Source organism: Apiospora phragmitis (genome assembly GCF_038363925.1).
Source record: "Apiospora phragmitis strain CBS 135458 chromosome Unknown utg000016l:1.0-887042.0:1.0-888152.0, whole genome shotgun sequence".
NCBI lineage: Eukaryota > Fungi > Ascomycota > Sordariomycetes > Amphisphaeriales > Apiosporaceae > Apiospora > Apiospora phragmitis.
In genome coordinates, this window is record NW_027117416.1 from 814,006 (window position 1) to 830,402 (window position 16,397).

At 52.7% G+C, this 16,397-nt stretch overlaps 2 protein-coding genes across 2 annotated transcripts; both read left to right on the forward strand.

The window, feature by feature from the left end:
* Nucleotides 1–1,860: 1,860 nt before the first annotated feature.
* On the forward strand, nucleotides 1,861–3,278 carry PG994_015390 (uncharacterized protein; the record flags this gene model as incomplete). The annotated part of the gene is made up of 5 exons (XM_066866797.1): nucleotides 1,861–1,965; nucleotides 2,013–2,086; nucleotides 2,208–2,826; nucleotides 2,878–2,991; nucleotides 3,156–3,278. The coding sequence occupies 5 exons, from the start codon at nucleotides 1,861–1,863 to the stop codon at nucleotides 3,276–3,278; spliced, it is 1,035 nt and encodes a 344-aa protein (XP_066707711.1).
* Nucleotides 3,279–10,974: 7,696 nt separating this feature from the next.
* PG994_015391 (uncharacterized protein) lies at nucleotides 10,975–14,999 on the forward strand (the record flags this gene model as incomplete). The annotated part of the gene is made up of 4 exons (XM_066866798.1): nucleotides 10,975–11,826; nucleotides 11,891–13,619; nucleotides 13,701–14,322; nucleotides 14,411–14,999. The coding sequence occupies 4 exons, from the start codon at nucleotides 10,975–10,977 to the stop codon at nucleotides 14,997–14,999; spliced, it is 3,792 nt and encodes a 1,263-aa protein (XP_066707712.1).
* Nucleotides 15,000–16,397: the final 1,398 nt, after the last annotated feature.

Genomic DNA, 16,397 nt, shown 5'->3' on the forward strand with positions numbered 1-16,397 from the left:
ACGCATTCGTGGGCATCATTCGTCACCTCACGTGATGGGTATTTTATCAATTTCTCCAGACCGACGTCACGGCCCTTATGTCAGATCTTTCTTGCTCCAAATCTCCAAACGCACGACAAGTGTCTATAGAGAGCTATCGTTCTCCTGGGAGGCCGAAGCGGCCATGTCCGCCACAGCAACCTCTTTTGAATAGCCTTCATCAAGGCACGCCATCCATCCATCCATCCATCCACTGGAAGGCTTAAATGGATGGGTGGATTAGTAATAAAGCTACACATAAGTGGATGTACATGCACTGAGCCATTCTACCAGTGGATGTACACGTGGGTGTGTATAGCATGTAAGGAAGTCAATAGTCATCCTCGAGAGGCGAGGATATCGTTCAAAAGCGGTTTGGTGACATGAAGAGATGGCTCATCGTTAGTAAAATTATACCCTTGGCGCGGGTGAAGACATCTAATACTGCAGTGGTTCGTCTCGCTCTGACTCCCACAAATGGATGGCTGTGAACTAGCCAGTGATATCATGCCACGCCCCATCGTAGTTAAGCCAAGTATGAAGAAGCGAGCTCGTATACAACCCCAAGCTCCAACCCCAGAGATCCGAGAGTCCGCGAGAGTATATAAGCCAGTGATTCCTTCCTGGACAAATCTTGATTTTTTTTTCTTTCGTTCTTCTTTCATCTTTTTAGCCACGCGCACAATAAATTGAACACGAACAGGTTTGCAACTCACAACGCCACTGCTGCAGTGCAAGGGACTGGTCTATTTTCGAGTCAGCCTAGAAACCAATAATCCTCCGAAATGTCATCCCATAGTGCGTTAGTTGCCTGAACATGGGTGTATAGTAGTTGGCTTTTTACAAGGCATCCCCGACGTCCTAACAAAGTTCGAAGCACTACTATGCCAGTTTGAGGATGAAGACATACAGCACGAGGACACGGCTATGGAGTTCAGCGATTTGTACCTAATGGCACAGGAGCACTACAGCTTTCTCGATTATCCACAACAGCTGAATTTGATGGATATGTTCGTGAGGAGTTGTTGCTTTATCAGGTTCTAGCTACAACGCTACGGGCAAGCCGAAGTGGCTAGTCACCAGAACCAGGGGTTGTCTGCTCGAACATGGCTCTGGACACTGGGTTACACTCCGGATAGCTAAAGGCGCCACAGCGGGTGGCGGTCCTACTGAACACACCGCCATGCTTCTGGCCCCGGAGCGATCACTCCATGTTGGGAGTCACCATGAAAACCTACCTAACACCAATACAAGCGGAAATTGTCATAAGCAGCGGTTGTAAGCAGCAGATACTTGTTACTGATCCCGCCCAAACAGTCAACGAGCAAGTGAGAAAGGAGGGACGTCAAATAGATGGGGCTTTTGCAGATCAGTAGTCGGGGGGATCTCCGCCAAACCGGGTTCGGGTTTCCGACCGTATATCTACATTTGATACGTCAATAACTTGGCCTCCCCCTATTGTAACAGTTGTGTCCATTATTGGTCGTGGAGCCCTTGCTGGCTCGCAAGAGGCACTCTGGGATCCCGCCTATTCCCACCCAGAAATTATTAATAATAGAATGGTAGACCCGACGGTCTTGAATCCGATGACGCGAGCACAATCATCGCGGCAACTGCTGGAACGGCAGGCGATGAATGCGAGGACGAAGTGGCGAATCTAAGCCAACTTGGCGACAGAGGCCTTCAGGCAAGAGGGGGCAAGGGTTGGAGGGCCTACAAATAGAGCTGCCACCTCCCAACTGATTTGGAGGACCTTCCTCTCCTCAAACACTTTTTGACATCACACAGCCTCTAATCGATTCCTGAACCTTCGCTCTCTTGTACCACCCACCGCTTGCTACCATGGGGAATGAATCAGGCCCTGTCGCGAGGGGCGACGGTCTGGACGGAGTGATTCGATCCCTCACGCTGCTCCTCTCAGACATGAAGAGCCCGGGTCTTCCTCTAGTATGTCGGGATTTTGCCATTCGGAACATATGCTGACTGTAGCAAAGTGCATAGATGCAATGCGCAACCTTTGCACCAGGGCCCCCGAGGGGGGCGCGCTGGCTTTCCACGCAGATAACGCGTGAGCTGGCGCGGGTCGATGCGAGGCCCACGGATCAAGCCTCGGATCATGTGTTGCCGAAGACACTGAAACGAACAAGAGCCTCGGATCAATCGTATCAACCGTCTAAGCGGATGCATAGGGCCGAGGAGCCTTCCCAGACGCCTGCTGATGTGCCTCACAACGATAACAGACCGTCATTCGAACAGGATTCTCAAGTGAGAGAGCGCCAGATCAAGCGATTGCGTCGCGAGAACATTACGCTAGTTGGCCGTCTCCACGAAGCTCTCCAGAAAGTGGATGAGCTACATCATTGCGCGAGAGCGGCATACCCGACACACACGCGCATCCTCAATCACGAGAACGTCGTCCTCAGGAAACAGCTGCTTGCTATCGAGACTGCTCGCGAGGATTCTGGTCTTATCAGAACCGGCAGTCTCGGCCCTAGCAAGAAGGACATCAACGCCAATCTCGAAGTGATCGAGGATTTGATTGCTGACGAGTGCGCCTCGCTTAGCTTGTTTGGTCGGGTGCTGGACCAGCCAAAGGAAATTACGAATTCAGTGCTGTCCCAGTTGACCAGCACTCTCTGTGGCTTGGATTTCGAATCCTTCGTGGCATACTGCAAAAAATATCGCATTGATATGGCCATCGTCCTCAGGTCACTTGTGGCCGCAGCACTTTGGGTTCTTGTATGGAGACATCCTCTTGAAGAGATAATAGCTGAAGAATCCCCGATTCTACGTCATTACAAAATCCAGGTATCAGCAATATGTAGGTCCTGGCTCGAACTCCAATGCGATAGTTACTAGGCTGACAATCCAGATGGGCCCCATGCTCTCCACAAAGTTGAGCTCCTTGCCTACAATTCCTTGGTATCAGAACCTCATTTCGATACCCAATTCGTTGCCGGCCATACAGAGAGCGTATTGGGTTACATGTGCCATATCCTTGAGCCTCTATTAGACTCCGAATCCAACCAACTAGGCAGCAATGAACTAAAAACTTCAGACTCAGCACTACTAGATCTTTTCTTAGATGTCACGACGCGCACCATTGAACTAGCAGCGAAGCTTTGCCTGACCGATAGGCGCTGCATTTGGAGATTCTTCCAGCCTGGGAGCATCTTCGATCCGCAGACGATGAAGCTTGTGGAGTGGACAACATCCGGGACAAGTCATCGGGAAAGGGAATCCCCCAGCGGAGACGTTAAGACGGTCCAGTTGTGTATTTTTCCTACCTTCTATATGAGCAAAATCCCGGGAAGTCGGGCCAGTCCAGGTGGGAATGGACACACCGCCACGAGCGCTTCAGATGACCTGGGTGAATTACAACTCGTTGCCAAAGGTTTAGTACTTATTCAATAAATATTTGTGGCCTTCGAGGCAGGAAAGCGGGAGAAAGAGGGGCAAAGGGGGGAGGGGCAAAATATTCTGTGTTGTTCATATTCATATACAGAGTCGGCCGTTTTCTTTGCATATCGGTGCTGAAGGCGCTCGGACGTGGTAGAATTTCTAGGTTAGTCAACAAATCTTCGTCCACAGCATATGACCCAACTGATCAGCTCTGATTGCTGGCAGGTGCATCATAATCGCGAACTGGGTTTGGGGGACGAAGCAGTACGTTCCAGCCCCTCGCCGGTGCCAGCATATCGTCCCTTTTCGTCGCCAGCACCCTCACCGCTAGCACACACGTCGACGTGCCCTTGTTGGTGCCAGCTCCCTCGTCGTTGACAGTACTATTACTGCAAGCATCATTTAGGCCGTGATCGATAATACTGTGAAAACACTGAACTTTGCAACTGGCCAATACACAATATATCCCTGTCAGCCAAGCCACTAGCAGAGGTATCTCGCTACGCTGAGGCTGGTTAGATCGGTGGCAAAAAGAGTAAAGAAATACTTCCTGGAGGGGCGATCTCCGTATCAGAATCCTATATCTTGTCTGGAGCAAACATGCCTTTCAAAAAGAGTCACGACGTCTGCACCTGACGACGTTGGCAGCGTTGAGCTAATTCGAGACCTCATTATCGTCAATACGCAGTCCACGCAATCTAGCCAGTCGAACGACGTCGATTCTAGGCCTACATCGCCATGGCCAACGCAGTCAGTTGAGCCAATTGAGCTGGTTGCTACTCCGGAGAGCGCCGATTCCCTTGAACCTGTCATACAGCCATCGCCGCCGTCGCAACAGCGGAATCGCAAGCAATATTCGACGCGGCGCGGTCGCGCTACTGCTCCTCCTCGTTTCAAGTTTACCTCCAAAATCCGTGAGCTGTTTATGGGAAGAGTACTAGATGCTAAGCGGGACTCGATGTTAACCATTGCCAGGGCTGGGGAAATGAAAAAGGCGTTGGAACATGTCGCGGATCGGATGAAGGCTGGTTTCAATCCACCAAATAGAATATTGATGGATGTGGATGGATGAGCAACCCTGCAGACAGATAGCCCAAGGCCACCCAAACGTGCAAGTGGCCGCACGGCTGGATCTATTTGGCACAATAACGAGTCTGTGCGCCTAGTCGAGGTCGTCTCCAGGATTACGCCGGATGCCCAAAACTTCTGTGGAATCGACGACGTGCATTGTGGCGTAACCCTGGATGGAGAGGACAAACGGCAGAGATATGCATGACCACTGCAGCACTTGGAGATCTCGACAAGCTACCAGTGCTAGCCTAGCACGGACGTTCTACATTGGTATGGGGAGAAACTGTGGGACCTGCCGCAGAATTGTCGGTAGAATATCGAAAATAAAAGTATACTGCCTGCATTGACGGTTGATCTTCATAATTGTGACCAGAAGCTATTTGGCTCAGGTGCCAAAAGGGCATGAATGCTAGACGTTGGAAGAAGCGAGTTAAGGGGGTGGCTCCTACGTCAGCCCCAGGGAGAAAGTGGCTGTGCTACATGGGGCCGGGCTTCTAGTTCAATTACAGGCAGAGCGGCACATGCTTTGGCTAGAAAATGACGCGTGTAGCATACGCTTGGTGATTGACAACATGACCGCCATCCGATACAGCATGGCAGCAAGCACAACTGGTGCGGGGACAAGCTCATGACAACTGTTACCAAGAATACCGGTTGAGGTGACCGTCGCTTATGTGTGCAAGAGAGACGACAGCATAGCGACACGGTTAGCGACACGATTGTTATTCACTGTTTTGAATGCTCAAAGAACCCCGAAGCACGCCGGCACACAATGACTCCTTAGGCCAGCGAGACCCAGTCCCCACGGGACCAGCGTGATAGACATTGCCAGACCGACCTGCATGCATCGTGCGATAGACGCATCCCACCGACGATTCTCCAACCCACAGCCGAGCAGCGTTGCATGATCCATAGCGAAAAGAGTCGGCGAGGCTACAAAAGGCCAGTGCATTGGCAGAGGCAGAGGAATGGAGCACCGGCGGTCAGCGCATACTATGCCAGGGGAGGCAACGCGATTCCGCGCCATGGGCCATCGTGTCTGCGAATGGCCTAACCCACTCCGACATCCAATATCCTCTTGCGAAGCCTTACACCTGATCGAAAAAGGTGTCGCCCAAGGGATCGGCGTCGGCCACGGGGACGAATCGCTCAAACAGGGCTTTCACCTGCGACAACCACCCCGTGAGCCTTTGCGTTTGCTGCAGGAACCTGTACTTATGTCAGTTGACAATTTGCGTCAGACTGAATACGCGGTGACTTACAGCTGTTCGACCTTCTGTGTGCTGTTCGGGTGCCTGTGGTTAGATGTATACCTCGGTGCGACGGCGGTGGAGACCTACAAAGTCGTGAAGCTGGCAAGACGTGGGCGTGCGTGAGTAGGAGAACTCTGCTGTACGAGGGCGGGGATAGACTTACTTTTCGTTGTGGTGGGCCAGCTGAGACTGGACGGTGTTGACCTTGTCCAGCAGCTCACCCACCTTGTCCAGCAGTCCTTGGGTGTCGCCCGACGTTCTTCGTTCTCAGTACAACGCGCTGACTGGATGTGGAGGGACCTACGGTAGCGGCGAGCTGAAAGGGCTCGACTCGAGGCCTTCTTGGTCGAAGAAGTTAGGAACGTCTGGAAAGGACAGTGGTTGTTGGCTCGGAGGCTGGAGCTGCGTGGCAGAAGGAGCGACAGTCTTGGGCGCAGACGCAGGTGCGGGTGCAGATGCGCGCGCGGTGGTGGCGTGGCCTGCTGATGGTCGGCCCTGCCGTGGCTGGCGCGGACGCTGCGCACCGTATCGCTGTGAAGGGAGCATGTCGGCGTGGATGGAAGTGACAGATAAATAGAGGAAGTTACAGGTGAAGGAAAGCAAGGTGGACGAAGGATGATGGAATATGCAACTCACTGAGAGCCTTGACCCCAAAACTGGTATTTCTGTGGCCCAATTCGTGCGGTGCTGTAATGAAGCAGCAAGCATGGATGCGAGCCCTGCACAGTTTGGTGGCTAGGCTGGCAGGCGCGGAGTTGGGCCTTCCAGTTGGGAAGTACTGATCCATAGCCTGCACTTATGGGCAGAGCGAATTCCTGGACGGAACACGACTTGTGAAGCATAACCATGCGAGAGCCGATTGGCAGCATTCAACCCAGCAGACGTGGCGAGGGTCGAAGTGAGTTGCACCGAAAGCGGCCGACAGCATGTGATTTCGGATCCTTGGCCTATTCGTGAGCAAGCAGCTCATCTGCAGCTGCCGTCAGTCCGGACTCTACGTGTGGAATGTACCACCGTGTTTTGGCGTGGATTCTGGCTCAGGGCAATTCGGCGTCCTACGGTCCTCCATTCGACAGCCAGATCAGCAGAACGAGGTCGGCCAGGGCTAGGATCAAGTTCTGGATTGGCTGCTCCCCACCCCTGAACTGCTCTAGCAGCGCATCCGCCCCCGCGCGTGAACAGCCCTTTCGGTGCTGCTTCTGGCCCGCCCATTCAGACGCTGGATGGTTTCGGCGCGCCACTGACAGTCCCGTTCCTGAGCCAGTCTAGATGCCTGCAGAATTGCATGGGCGACATTGTGACCAAGGACCGGAAAGGGCGCGTGAGGATGTCCATGGAGAGGCGACGCAGTAAGGTCTCGCATCGTCGTGGACCAGTTCTGGGGTGCGTCCATTCTGGCGAACGTCCATTCTGGTGGACTTCCATTCTGGTGTGCGTCAATACGACTTTTCGGCCTGCTCAGAGCCAACCGCAGTCGTTTCGACCCCAGATGAACACAGGCAGACATTGCACTGGCGAACGAGCACGAGCGGTTTTGGCGGCGGCATGTCCACCGCAGTACGCCTTGACGAGTACGTGTTGCCAAACCACATGGATCTATGCAGTCCGTGCTACAATACGAGAGCGAGTGACCGCCCGGGTTTCTTTCAGCAGTCGACCTCGGAGCACTCGGTAAAGATAGGGCACGAACTCGGCCAACAAACAGGCTAGGTCCGTCCATTTGAATGTGCATGATATCTATCCTGAACCCAATCCCTAAATCACCAGCACACAGCCATCTCTGGCAAGCTAAATGGTAACACCGTATGAACCTAGTCCTTGTGTAGTATAATTTATTGTTACACCTCGTCTGAGACGTCGTGTGCGCCGCCCGGTGCGATAACTTCCAGGATCATCCTCTTCGTTTGCGACAGGCAGCCCATGAACCTACGTGTCTGCTGTTGGACTCTAGATGCCGGTCAGACTTCCGTTTCCCTAGGCCTACGCGCTCATGACTTACAGTTCCTGGTATGTTTTCTTGCTGCCGAAGGCCAACGTCAGACCCGTTCATCAATATCAACAAGTCCAGAAAACTTACAAGTGTTCTATCCTAGTTAGCTGTCAGTCGTTGTCGCTGCTTCTTGTGGAATCGTGAGTTTAGGTCCACTTACTCTCCAGTATGGCTCCTAAGCTCTGACAAAATGTCATCTAACTTTCGGTTCAGCACCTCAAGTTTGCATTCCAGCATCTCCAGCTGGCCTGCTCTGGACTAGCGTTAATGTACTTGATCGGCTCAAAACGGGCGAAGAGCTCACGCGGACGGCAGACTCGATCCGAGTATGCCTTGGTTTGGGTGGAAACCCGCATGTGGTGGAGCATGAGTTGGAGGGAAGGTGTGACCTGGCGTAGTGGTGTGTACCGCAGCTCCCCAAAGCGGCAGTAGCCCAGGCTGATTCGACATCTCGTACGAAGAGGAAAACATGTCGCTGCCTCGAATGGAATCGCTGTGCGGATGTGAAACGATCGGGAGAGTATCGATGGTCTTAGGATTGCGTAGAGTCAATGATTGTACGTAGCAGTTCGCTGAACCCCTATGTGGGCTTTTATACCTATAAATATTGTGGCAACAAGTGTATAGAAGGGGGCGCAAGTCGTAGAGTAACTGCTAGACTACATACCACCTCTGCGGCCGTTCCCCAAATCGAGCAAATCCATGTTCCAAGGACGTGATTGCCCTACCGATTCGGCATGCCGAGCATGCTTGAACTCATATCTTGAGTAGCGGTCCTGTGTTTGTTTGTTTGTTTGTCACTCCAAGCCTCCCGGGGGCAGGAGGGCATGCTTGGCTAAACTAACTATTCTATCTCTAAGTATAGAACAAGGGAGGATCATCCGGCAGAATCGGTTAGGCTTTCACCATTTTTATGGCAGCTTTCTCCTGAGTAGCAGTCCTGCGTGATGGCTGGCGGCCAAAGCCGGGTGGGAGGTTACGGTTCAACGTTCGGGTCAAGGAACGAGTTTTAACCATCGATCGGTGAGATTCTCTGCAGAAAAACACCTAATCTCCTAGCTGGGCTGGCCCTACGACGTAGGCGACTTGCGGCGCAGGAGTGAAGTCCATCTAACCAGCTAGCTTGATGGGCACCACATGGAACTCCCTCTTGCGAAACAAGTAACCGGGTGGGCATCGGATTGACCTACAACTGTTGCCCAGCATCCTCCCCGGCTACTATCGCCAGCTACTGACCTTTCCTGCCGCATGAAATTATGTTCACCTGATCGCACCCAATGTGGGAGCATTCAATGTGGGATCGTTCATGCGCATCCCAAGGGTTCCAATGGATGCCAAGGTTGCGGAGAGCTTCCCCGCTCATAGTTCAGGTATGTGACTGGCACGCCCTGGTGACGCATGCAAGGCGGATCCAGCGTCCAAGGGACAACCAACAAGGCCTAGCCCTTGCTTGGAACAACAGTGCAAGCGAATGCAGACCAAGAAGGCTACACCTCTCGATCTCTCAGAGGCGCCGAATCACGGGCAAAGACACAGATAAGTGGGCAAAATATACAATTGAATTTCTGCAACGCGCCTACGCCTCGAAAAGTCCCGACGCACCGCGCGTCTCGTCAGCACTCCTAGAGCACATCTGCCGTACCGTGGTAAAGCACCCTGGGCAAGACCGGATATGAGCCCGCTATGAAGGCCGGACATCACCAGCGACCTACTGATTGTTGTACATCTTATCCTTGATTTCGCGAACCAACTTCCTAAAATCTTCTCCAAATAAGCGTAATATCTGCTAGCGCAGCATAAGCGCTGACACACCATTAAAAATCGCACCACATTCGGCAGGAAGAGGGGTAACCCAACCCCCCCGAACACGCCTTCGTTCGGACCGAGCAGGAGCTGGATCGCCGCTCACCCGTGGCCAGCAGTTCGCAACAGCAACCCTTGTCCATCCGCCTTGCTAGCGTTGGCAATCGGCGCGAGGTTCCGTACCAGAATGAGGACTGGGAGCGCGCAGGCCTGTGAAAGGAGGTTGGAAGAGTTGCGACAGACATGTCCACCATGGGCCACCACTTCGTCACACTGAACTGTTTCGATAATGTAGTCCTTTCGATATGACCATCAGCTCCATGAACCGTGTCACAATCCGCAGCCGTCGGATGGAGTGGATTGGCCAAGCCGCTGCATCTCGTCTCGGTGATGCATGTTGTTACTGCTCGATTGTCGGTGATTGTCGGTTGCTCGGCATTCCGAAGGGAGGGATGTGTCCCGACAGATTGGGTCACCAGAGAAAGGGACGCAAGGGGGGCAAGTGGTCTTTATAACAGCAGGACAGGTCCAACCAAATGGGCGGAGCATGGCGCTAATTCGAGGTCAGCTGGTGCTAACCCCACCCGACGGGCCAATGGGTGTTGGCCTGTACCCGCCAAGCAGTCGAGCTGTTTAGGTCGTTTAGGTCGTAGCTGCTTTGGGCATCGTGCCAGTGCGCGAGACCGCCTTTTGATTGTCTGTCACCCAATAGACATTGGATTTTGCTAATGATGCGCCTGGATGACATGTCGGCTTTTTTCCTGCTTTCGTGTTTACCATAATCAAGTTGATTGACTGGCACTGTCAGGCCGTCACACTCGAAGTCGTCCGGAAGAAGTCCATCTGAATCTAATGACCTTGGCGGAGGTCATTGGGAGACGACAGTTGTCTCTGTAGCCTGTAGTCTCTGTAGTCGCTTGGTGGCTCATAGCCGTGACCGAGCCACCATGAACAAAGACGCAAGCCGCTTCAAGATGATTGTACCGTGCCCGACCTGTGCTACTCACTGCTTCGCACCATCTCAGCGTCGGGGTCGTCTCTACCTGCCATTCCAGGAATAGCGGGCCTTCCTGGAAGTCGGTGTCTACCGTGGCAGCTAGGAGCGACCTATGTCGCGAAGAGCCTGAGGGTTGAATCCGCCCACTCGGCCAGACAAGCTGAACGGGAGCCGACAGTCGCAAGAGTTTGACAAAGGATTTTTCTGGTGTAAGCTAGTTCAGTCCTTACGACATACCCAGCGTTCGAGGGCAGCCGAAATGCATCTGGCCGTACTGGGGCGAGTACGCCTGTTATTTCCGCGTTCCATCTATCATGCGGTGTATTCAAGAGCGATTTCGCTCATGGAAAATAAACGGGCTTTTGGATTCATATTTGTTGGAGGTCATCGATGTTACTGCTGGTCTGCCTCTGAACTCGGTTTCGGGCCCCTCTCTTCAGATGCCTGCTACATTGCCACCCTTATCCAAGACCAACCTTGAGCGGCCGTTCTTGACGAGCGACGAGCTTTTCCAACAAGCAGCCCCCTCGTTTTCGTGTAAAGAGGCGGAACAGTTCCAAGATTTGTTTCGCCAGGAGATAGGGCAGAGATCCGATGCTCATGACGATACCATGGGGGTCAGCAAGTCTGTCGATGCGTTGGTGGCTGCATTACGGTCTCGAGCGATGCGGCGTTACGAAACAGACTACGTACATGAGCTCGAGACGAGCTTTTCCAGCTATCTAGCTGCGTGTACTGCAGAGAGCAATGCCAAACTCGTCCATGATCGCCCAGAGCTCGAGGCGAAGCTCCGCGAACACGCCCGCGCTTGCGCGGCCCAGGTCGATGAGATGCAGCGCTCGATATATAGTCATCTCCGCGGCACTTTCATCGCTGAATTCCCGGGTTCAGCCCATTGCCTTCCCAGGCTCAGCCCAATCTTCATTGTGCAGCAGCTGAACAGGCACAATTGGTCATCGATCCCCGAGGCCTGGAAAACCTGCATCGAACAATACGCACTCTCGATAAGCCACTATCAACGCGCTGGGAGGTTGTTGAGCGCGATAGACAACCCTATCGAGTTCGCGAAGGAAGTCGAAAACGTAGGCCACGCTTGGAAGCTCCGCGAGTATCCCGAGTCATTGCTTTTGGAGGTCGAGAGTGGTCTCATCATCCGGGATGTCCAAGAGGAGGTGGCTTCCTCGATGCGCGGATGCTCCGAAAATCGGGTGATGCAGCTCAATATGGGCGAGGGAAAGTCCTCGGTCATCGTACAAATTGTCGCTGCCTACCTTGCTAACGGGGATCGGCTGGTACGCGTCATTGTCGCGAAGCCCCAATCAAAGCAAATGCGGCACATGCTGGTGACGAAGATAGGCGGCCTTCTGGACCGTCGCGTCTTCTTTCCTTCCATTTTCTCGCTCTTTCGTGATGGACTCGGAGAAACTCCAGCAAATCCAGAACCATATTGAGGCTTGCAAACAGTCCGGTGGAATACTCCTAGTGCAGCCCGAACAGTTGCTATCTTTCAAGCTCATGGGGCTCGAATATGTCGGTTCCCCGGCCTTTTTGCCGAACTCGACAAACCTTGGAATTGGTCGGGGATTGATACAATCCCAGAAGTATCTAGAGACTCATTCGCGAGATATCATCGATGAGAGCGACGAGAACTTCAGCGTCAAGTTTGAGTTGATCTATACAATCGGACTTCAACGTCCCGTGGAGATGAGCCCCGACCGGTGGATTGTTATACAGCAGGTTCTTGAAATGATCTGGAGACTCGCCCCTGACTTTGCCAAGGAACATCCCGAGGGCTTTGAGCTGCATTCCAAAGGCTCATGTCACTTCCCAAGGCTCAGATTTCTGAATGACGGCCCCGGGAGCTTGCTGTTAAAGTCTGTTGCTCGTTATATATGCGACAAGGGACTGTATAGATTTCCCATCGCTCATCAAAACCCAGAGACACGGCAACGGGTATATGAGTACATTACCGAACCAGACTTGACCGGAGACCCGGTCGGATTTGTTGAAGAAAACAAGGGTGGCTTCTTCTGCGACACGACGGCAGACATCCTGTTGCTTCTTAGAGGCTTGTTCTCCTGCGGTGTCCTTGCCTTCGTCTTTGGCCAGAAGCGTTGGCGAGTCAATTACGGTCGGGCGGAGCGCGCACCCCCCACGCAACTGGCAGTGCCCTATCGCGCGAAAGATTCGCCAGCACCTCGGTCGGAGTTCAGCCACCCCGATGTGGTTATCATTTTGACGCAGCTTTCATACTACTACCAAGGGTTATCAGACGAAGAGATGCTCACAGCTTTCCAGCAGCTTGAACGTCTGGATCAAAAGTCGACGGTATACGGAGAGTGGGTGGACAGGTCACCCAAACTTCCTTCATCGTATCGACAGTTTTCCGCCGTGAACTTGAAGGACTGGAGTCAATGTACCCGCCAACTGTTCCCAGCTCTACGGTACACCAAATCCGTCATCGATTTCTATCTTGGGAAAGTGGTATTTCCCCATGAAATGGTTGAGTTTCCTCAAAAGCTCTCTGCGTCAGGCTGGGACCTAGCCAAGCCCCGGGCCCAAGCCGTGACTGGTTTTAGTGGCACATGCGATTCCAAGTATGTGCTCCCTACGGACATACCGCATAATGACCTACCGAGTCAACTGCACACGAATGCAAAGGTTTTAGACTACATACTACGGTCTGAGAACCTTGTGGTGGAGCTAGGTCCCAGTATCGATGGGGATCTACTACTCAGAAGTGTGGCTAGCGCTCAGCCGCCGATAGATGTCGTACTCGACGTGGGTGCATTGATCATAGATATGGACAATCGCCAATTTGCCCAGAGATGGCTTGAGCTGAGCACGGGAAGCTTGGAGAAGAAGCAGGCCGTGATTTTTGTGACTGAAGACGATGAAATCATGGTTATAGATCGGACTGGTTTCGCGGAGCCTTTCCTCACATCTTCATTTGTGGACAACACAGAATCCTGTCTGGTCTATCTCGACGAAGCACATACACGCGGCATCGACTTGAAATTGCCAGACCACTATAGGGCCTGCACGACACTAGGACCTAAGCTCACGAAGGACCGGCTCGTACAAGGTAAGCTTGATCAGATATACGCCTAGGAGGACCTCTTTCCGGATTTGCCGCAGCTCTTGGCTAATTAATTATACTTTGCAGCCTGTATGAGAATGAGGAAACTGGGAAAGGGCCAGTCAATCACCTTCTTCGTTCCCAGAGAGATCCAAGAGAAGATCAGGTTGAGTAGAACTGCGGGCGGAGATGGGCGGCCTATCACTGTTTTGGACGTCCTACTATGGTCAATCTCCGATACGTGGTCCGATACCTACAAGAGCATACCACTCTGGGCGACACAGGGCCTGCGACACCAGCGTCAGGAGGCCATTTGGGCGGAAATGACCAAAACCGGTGGTAGGGACCTTTGTAGTGGTGATATCGCAGACTACTTCGAGGACGAAGCCATAAGCTTGAAAGAACGATACGGCCCGAGGTCTTGTACTACAAGCCAGGCCCTCCTTGCTAGCCACTCCACTCATCCACCACCCGCAGGGCGACAGAAGCAAATCGATTTGATTCGAACGAAGTGCGAGCAGTTCGGTATCGAAACGTTTGGCTCTGCGATATTGCAGGAAGAACAAGAGCGCGAGCTCGCTCCCGAGATCGAGCAAGAACGCCAGGTTCAGCACCCCCAGCCTCTCAACCCAGCGAAACACCAGCTGCATCCCGATTTACGCAGGCTGGTCAGAACTGGCTCGCCGAACCTCTCGGGCGCCGCATTCGCGTCGGCTTTTACCGCTTTCAAAAAAAAACTGCAGCGCGGCTTCATTGGTGAACCTCGACGAATTTCACGGCAAACTCTTAGTCACCAGCGATTTCGCCCGAACATTGAGCCCTGCGGAGACATCCAAGTCAGACGCGTTTCAAAGACCGGTGCAGTGGATTCTGACCACTAAAGAGTTGCCAAGGGGGGTCTACTTGATCGTCCTCAGCCCTTTCGAGGCCAACCTGCTTCTACCTATCATCAAGGACAGCCCCCACGTCAGGTTGCATGTGTACGCCCCTCGCACCAATCTGTCGTTCCCTTGCCTGCAAAATCTCAAACTGTACATGACCCCTGCGCTTCCCACCAGCTGGAGTGTTCCCTACACAGTGATTCAGCAACTAAACCTTTTCTCCGGGCAGCTCTACTTTCAGGACCTGCAGGAGTACCAGGAGTTGTGCGCATACCTGGGCCTGTCGTGCACCGGTAACGATGGAACCACCGCAGTAGCAGTGGATGGCTTTATCGGCAAGTGCGCCCGGTATCCTCTATGCCAGTTTACTCGAAGTCCCAATGCTTTTCTTCAATTCATCATGGCGAATGTGCGACGCGACCGCCAAGATATCAGTCGCACGCATATCGGACGGATGTTGACGGGTGAGATCCTGGTAGAGGATGATTTCTCGTCTTCGGTATAGTTCTCTTGCGGCGGCGCTTCCGCATTCTCATGAGCTGGTCGTACGCTTGATTGCGGTAATTGCGTTTGAAATTATGAGGTATGCTCAGCAAATCTCTTGGATCAAAATGCGTTGGCCTGCGTCGCTCAGATGCTGCTGCAGTCAAGGTTCATATACGGCACAGAACGCACCACGCTATCAACAGTCTACTCTTTTGGTTTCCATAGATGAAAATGCTCTGTTAAAATCGCAGTTGCCTTTATGTGATTATGGATTAATAGACGATGGATGTTTTAGCTAGTTCAGCTGCCCCAAGCCACCCCGTTAATTTGTAGAAGCCTTTGACGTGTATAGCTATAGTTCTACCGCAATCCGCTGGGCAGCCATTGGCAGATATCAATCCGTGACTAAGGGCTCGCTTCGCACACCATGTCTCATTAGGCCCGCACCCCCCAGAGGCCCGGTAGTTGCACGCTCGTCAGGGAAGCTGGTTTACCTCTTGTAACTGACGTACAACACTACGGTGGGCGCGACAGTGAGCTGTGCCACCCTATGGCTGGACTTCGCCGACAGCTCGCATTCCACCGCTCCCAATGTGTATGGGCCCTTCGTAGCTGCCGAAGTGCTTCTGTGGCCCTTTGCTTTGGGCTAGTTCTGTCCCGTTCACGACAGGCAGCCGAAACGCATCTGATTGTTCTCCGAGTATCCAAATAGTAACATGTGCTCAGTGTCCGTCATTTGTCGTTTTCCCCAGCTCATACTCCATGACTCTGGTGCCAACAACGACATCACACAAGCACTGTACCTCTAGTCTTCGTCTTTTACATACTAATTCTTACTCCGCTGCCAAACAAATATTGGACGATAAGCAGAGCTGTCATCAGCGACTACAGGGTTGGTCGAGGTTGCAGATTGGTACCTGTCAACATGTGCTGGGAAGACGACACTGACCGGATTTGTATCAAAAGCTCTGTTTGCGGACGCTGACAGGAACGATTGCATTGTTAAGGATAGCACAAACTGTCAGCAGCTTTTAGCTCTTGGTTTCGTAGAGCATAAAGTACAGTACATAAAATCCAAGTTCAGCGTCCGCCTTTCTAATATTAAAACAAAGAGCTCGAAGTACTATGGAGCGCCTGAGCCCGTACGTAACCGATATGGAAAAAGTACCGGTCATCGCCAAGGAAGACTTTAGTAGGGTTGCATATTTGGCGCTGACAGGTACCGCTACCACTCAGCCCAGTACCCTAGCTGACTCAAAGCCAACAGTGGATTAGTGGATTGATAGTGCGGCTTAGAGAGGAAGGACAAGGATGAGACGAACGTATGGAGCGATCCACGAGGGGCAGAAATCGAGAAGCTCTTACTGAAGTATGCGGAACTCGGCCTTTGAGGAGAATGTAGCAGTGTCCATTTTAT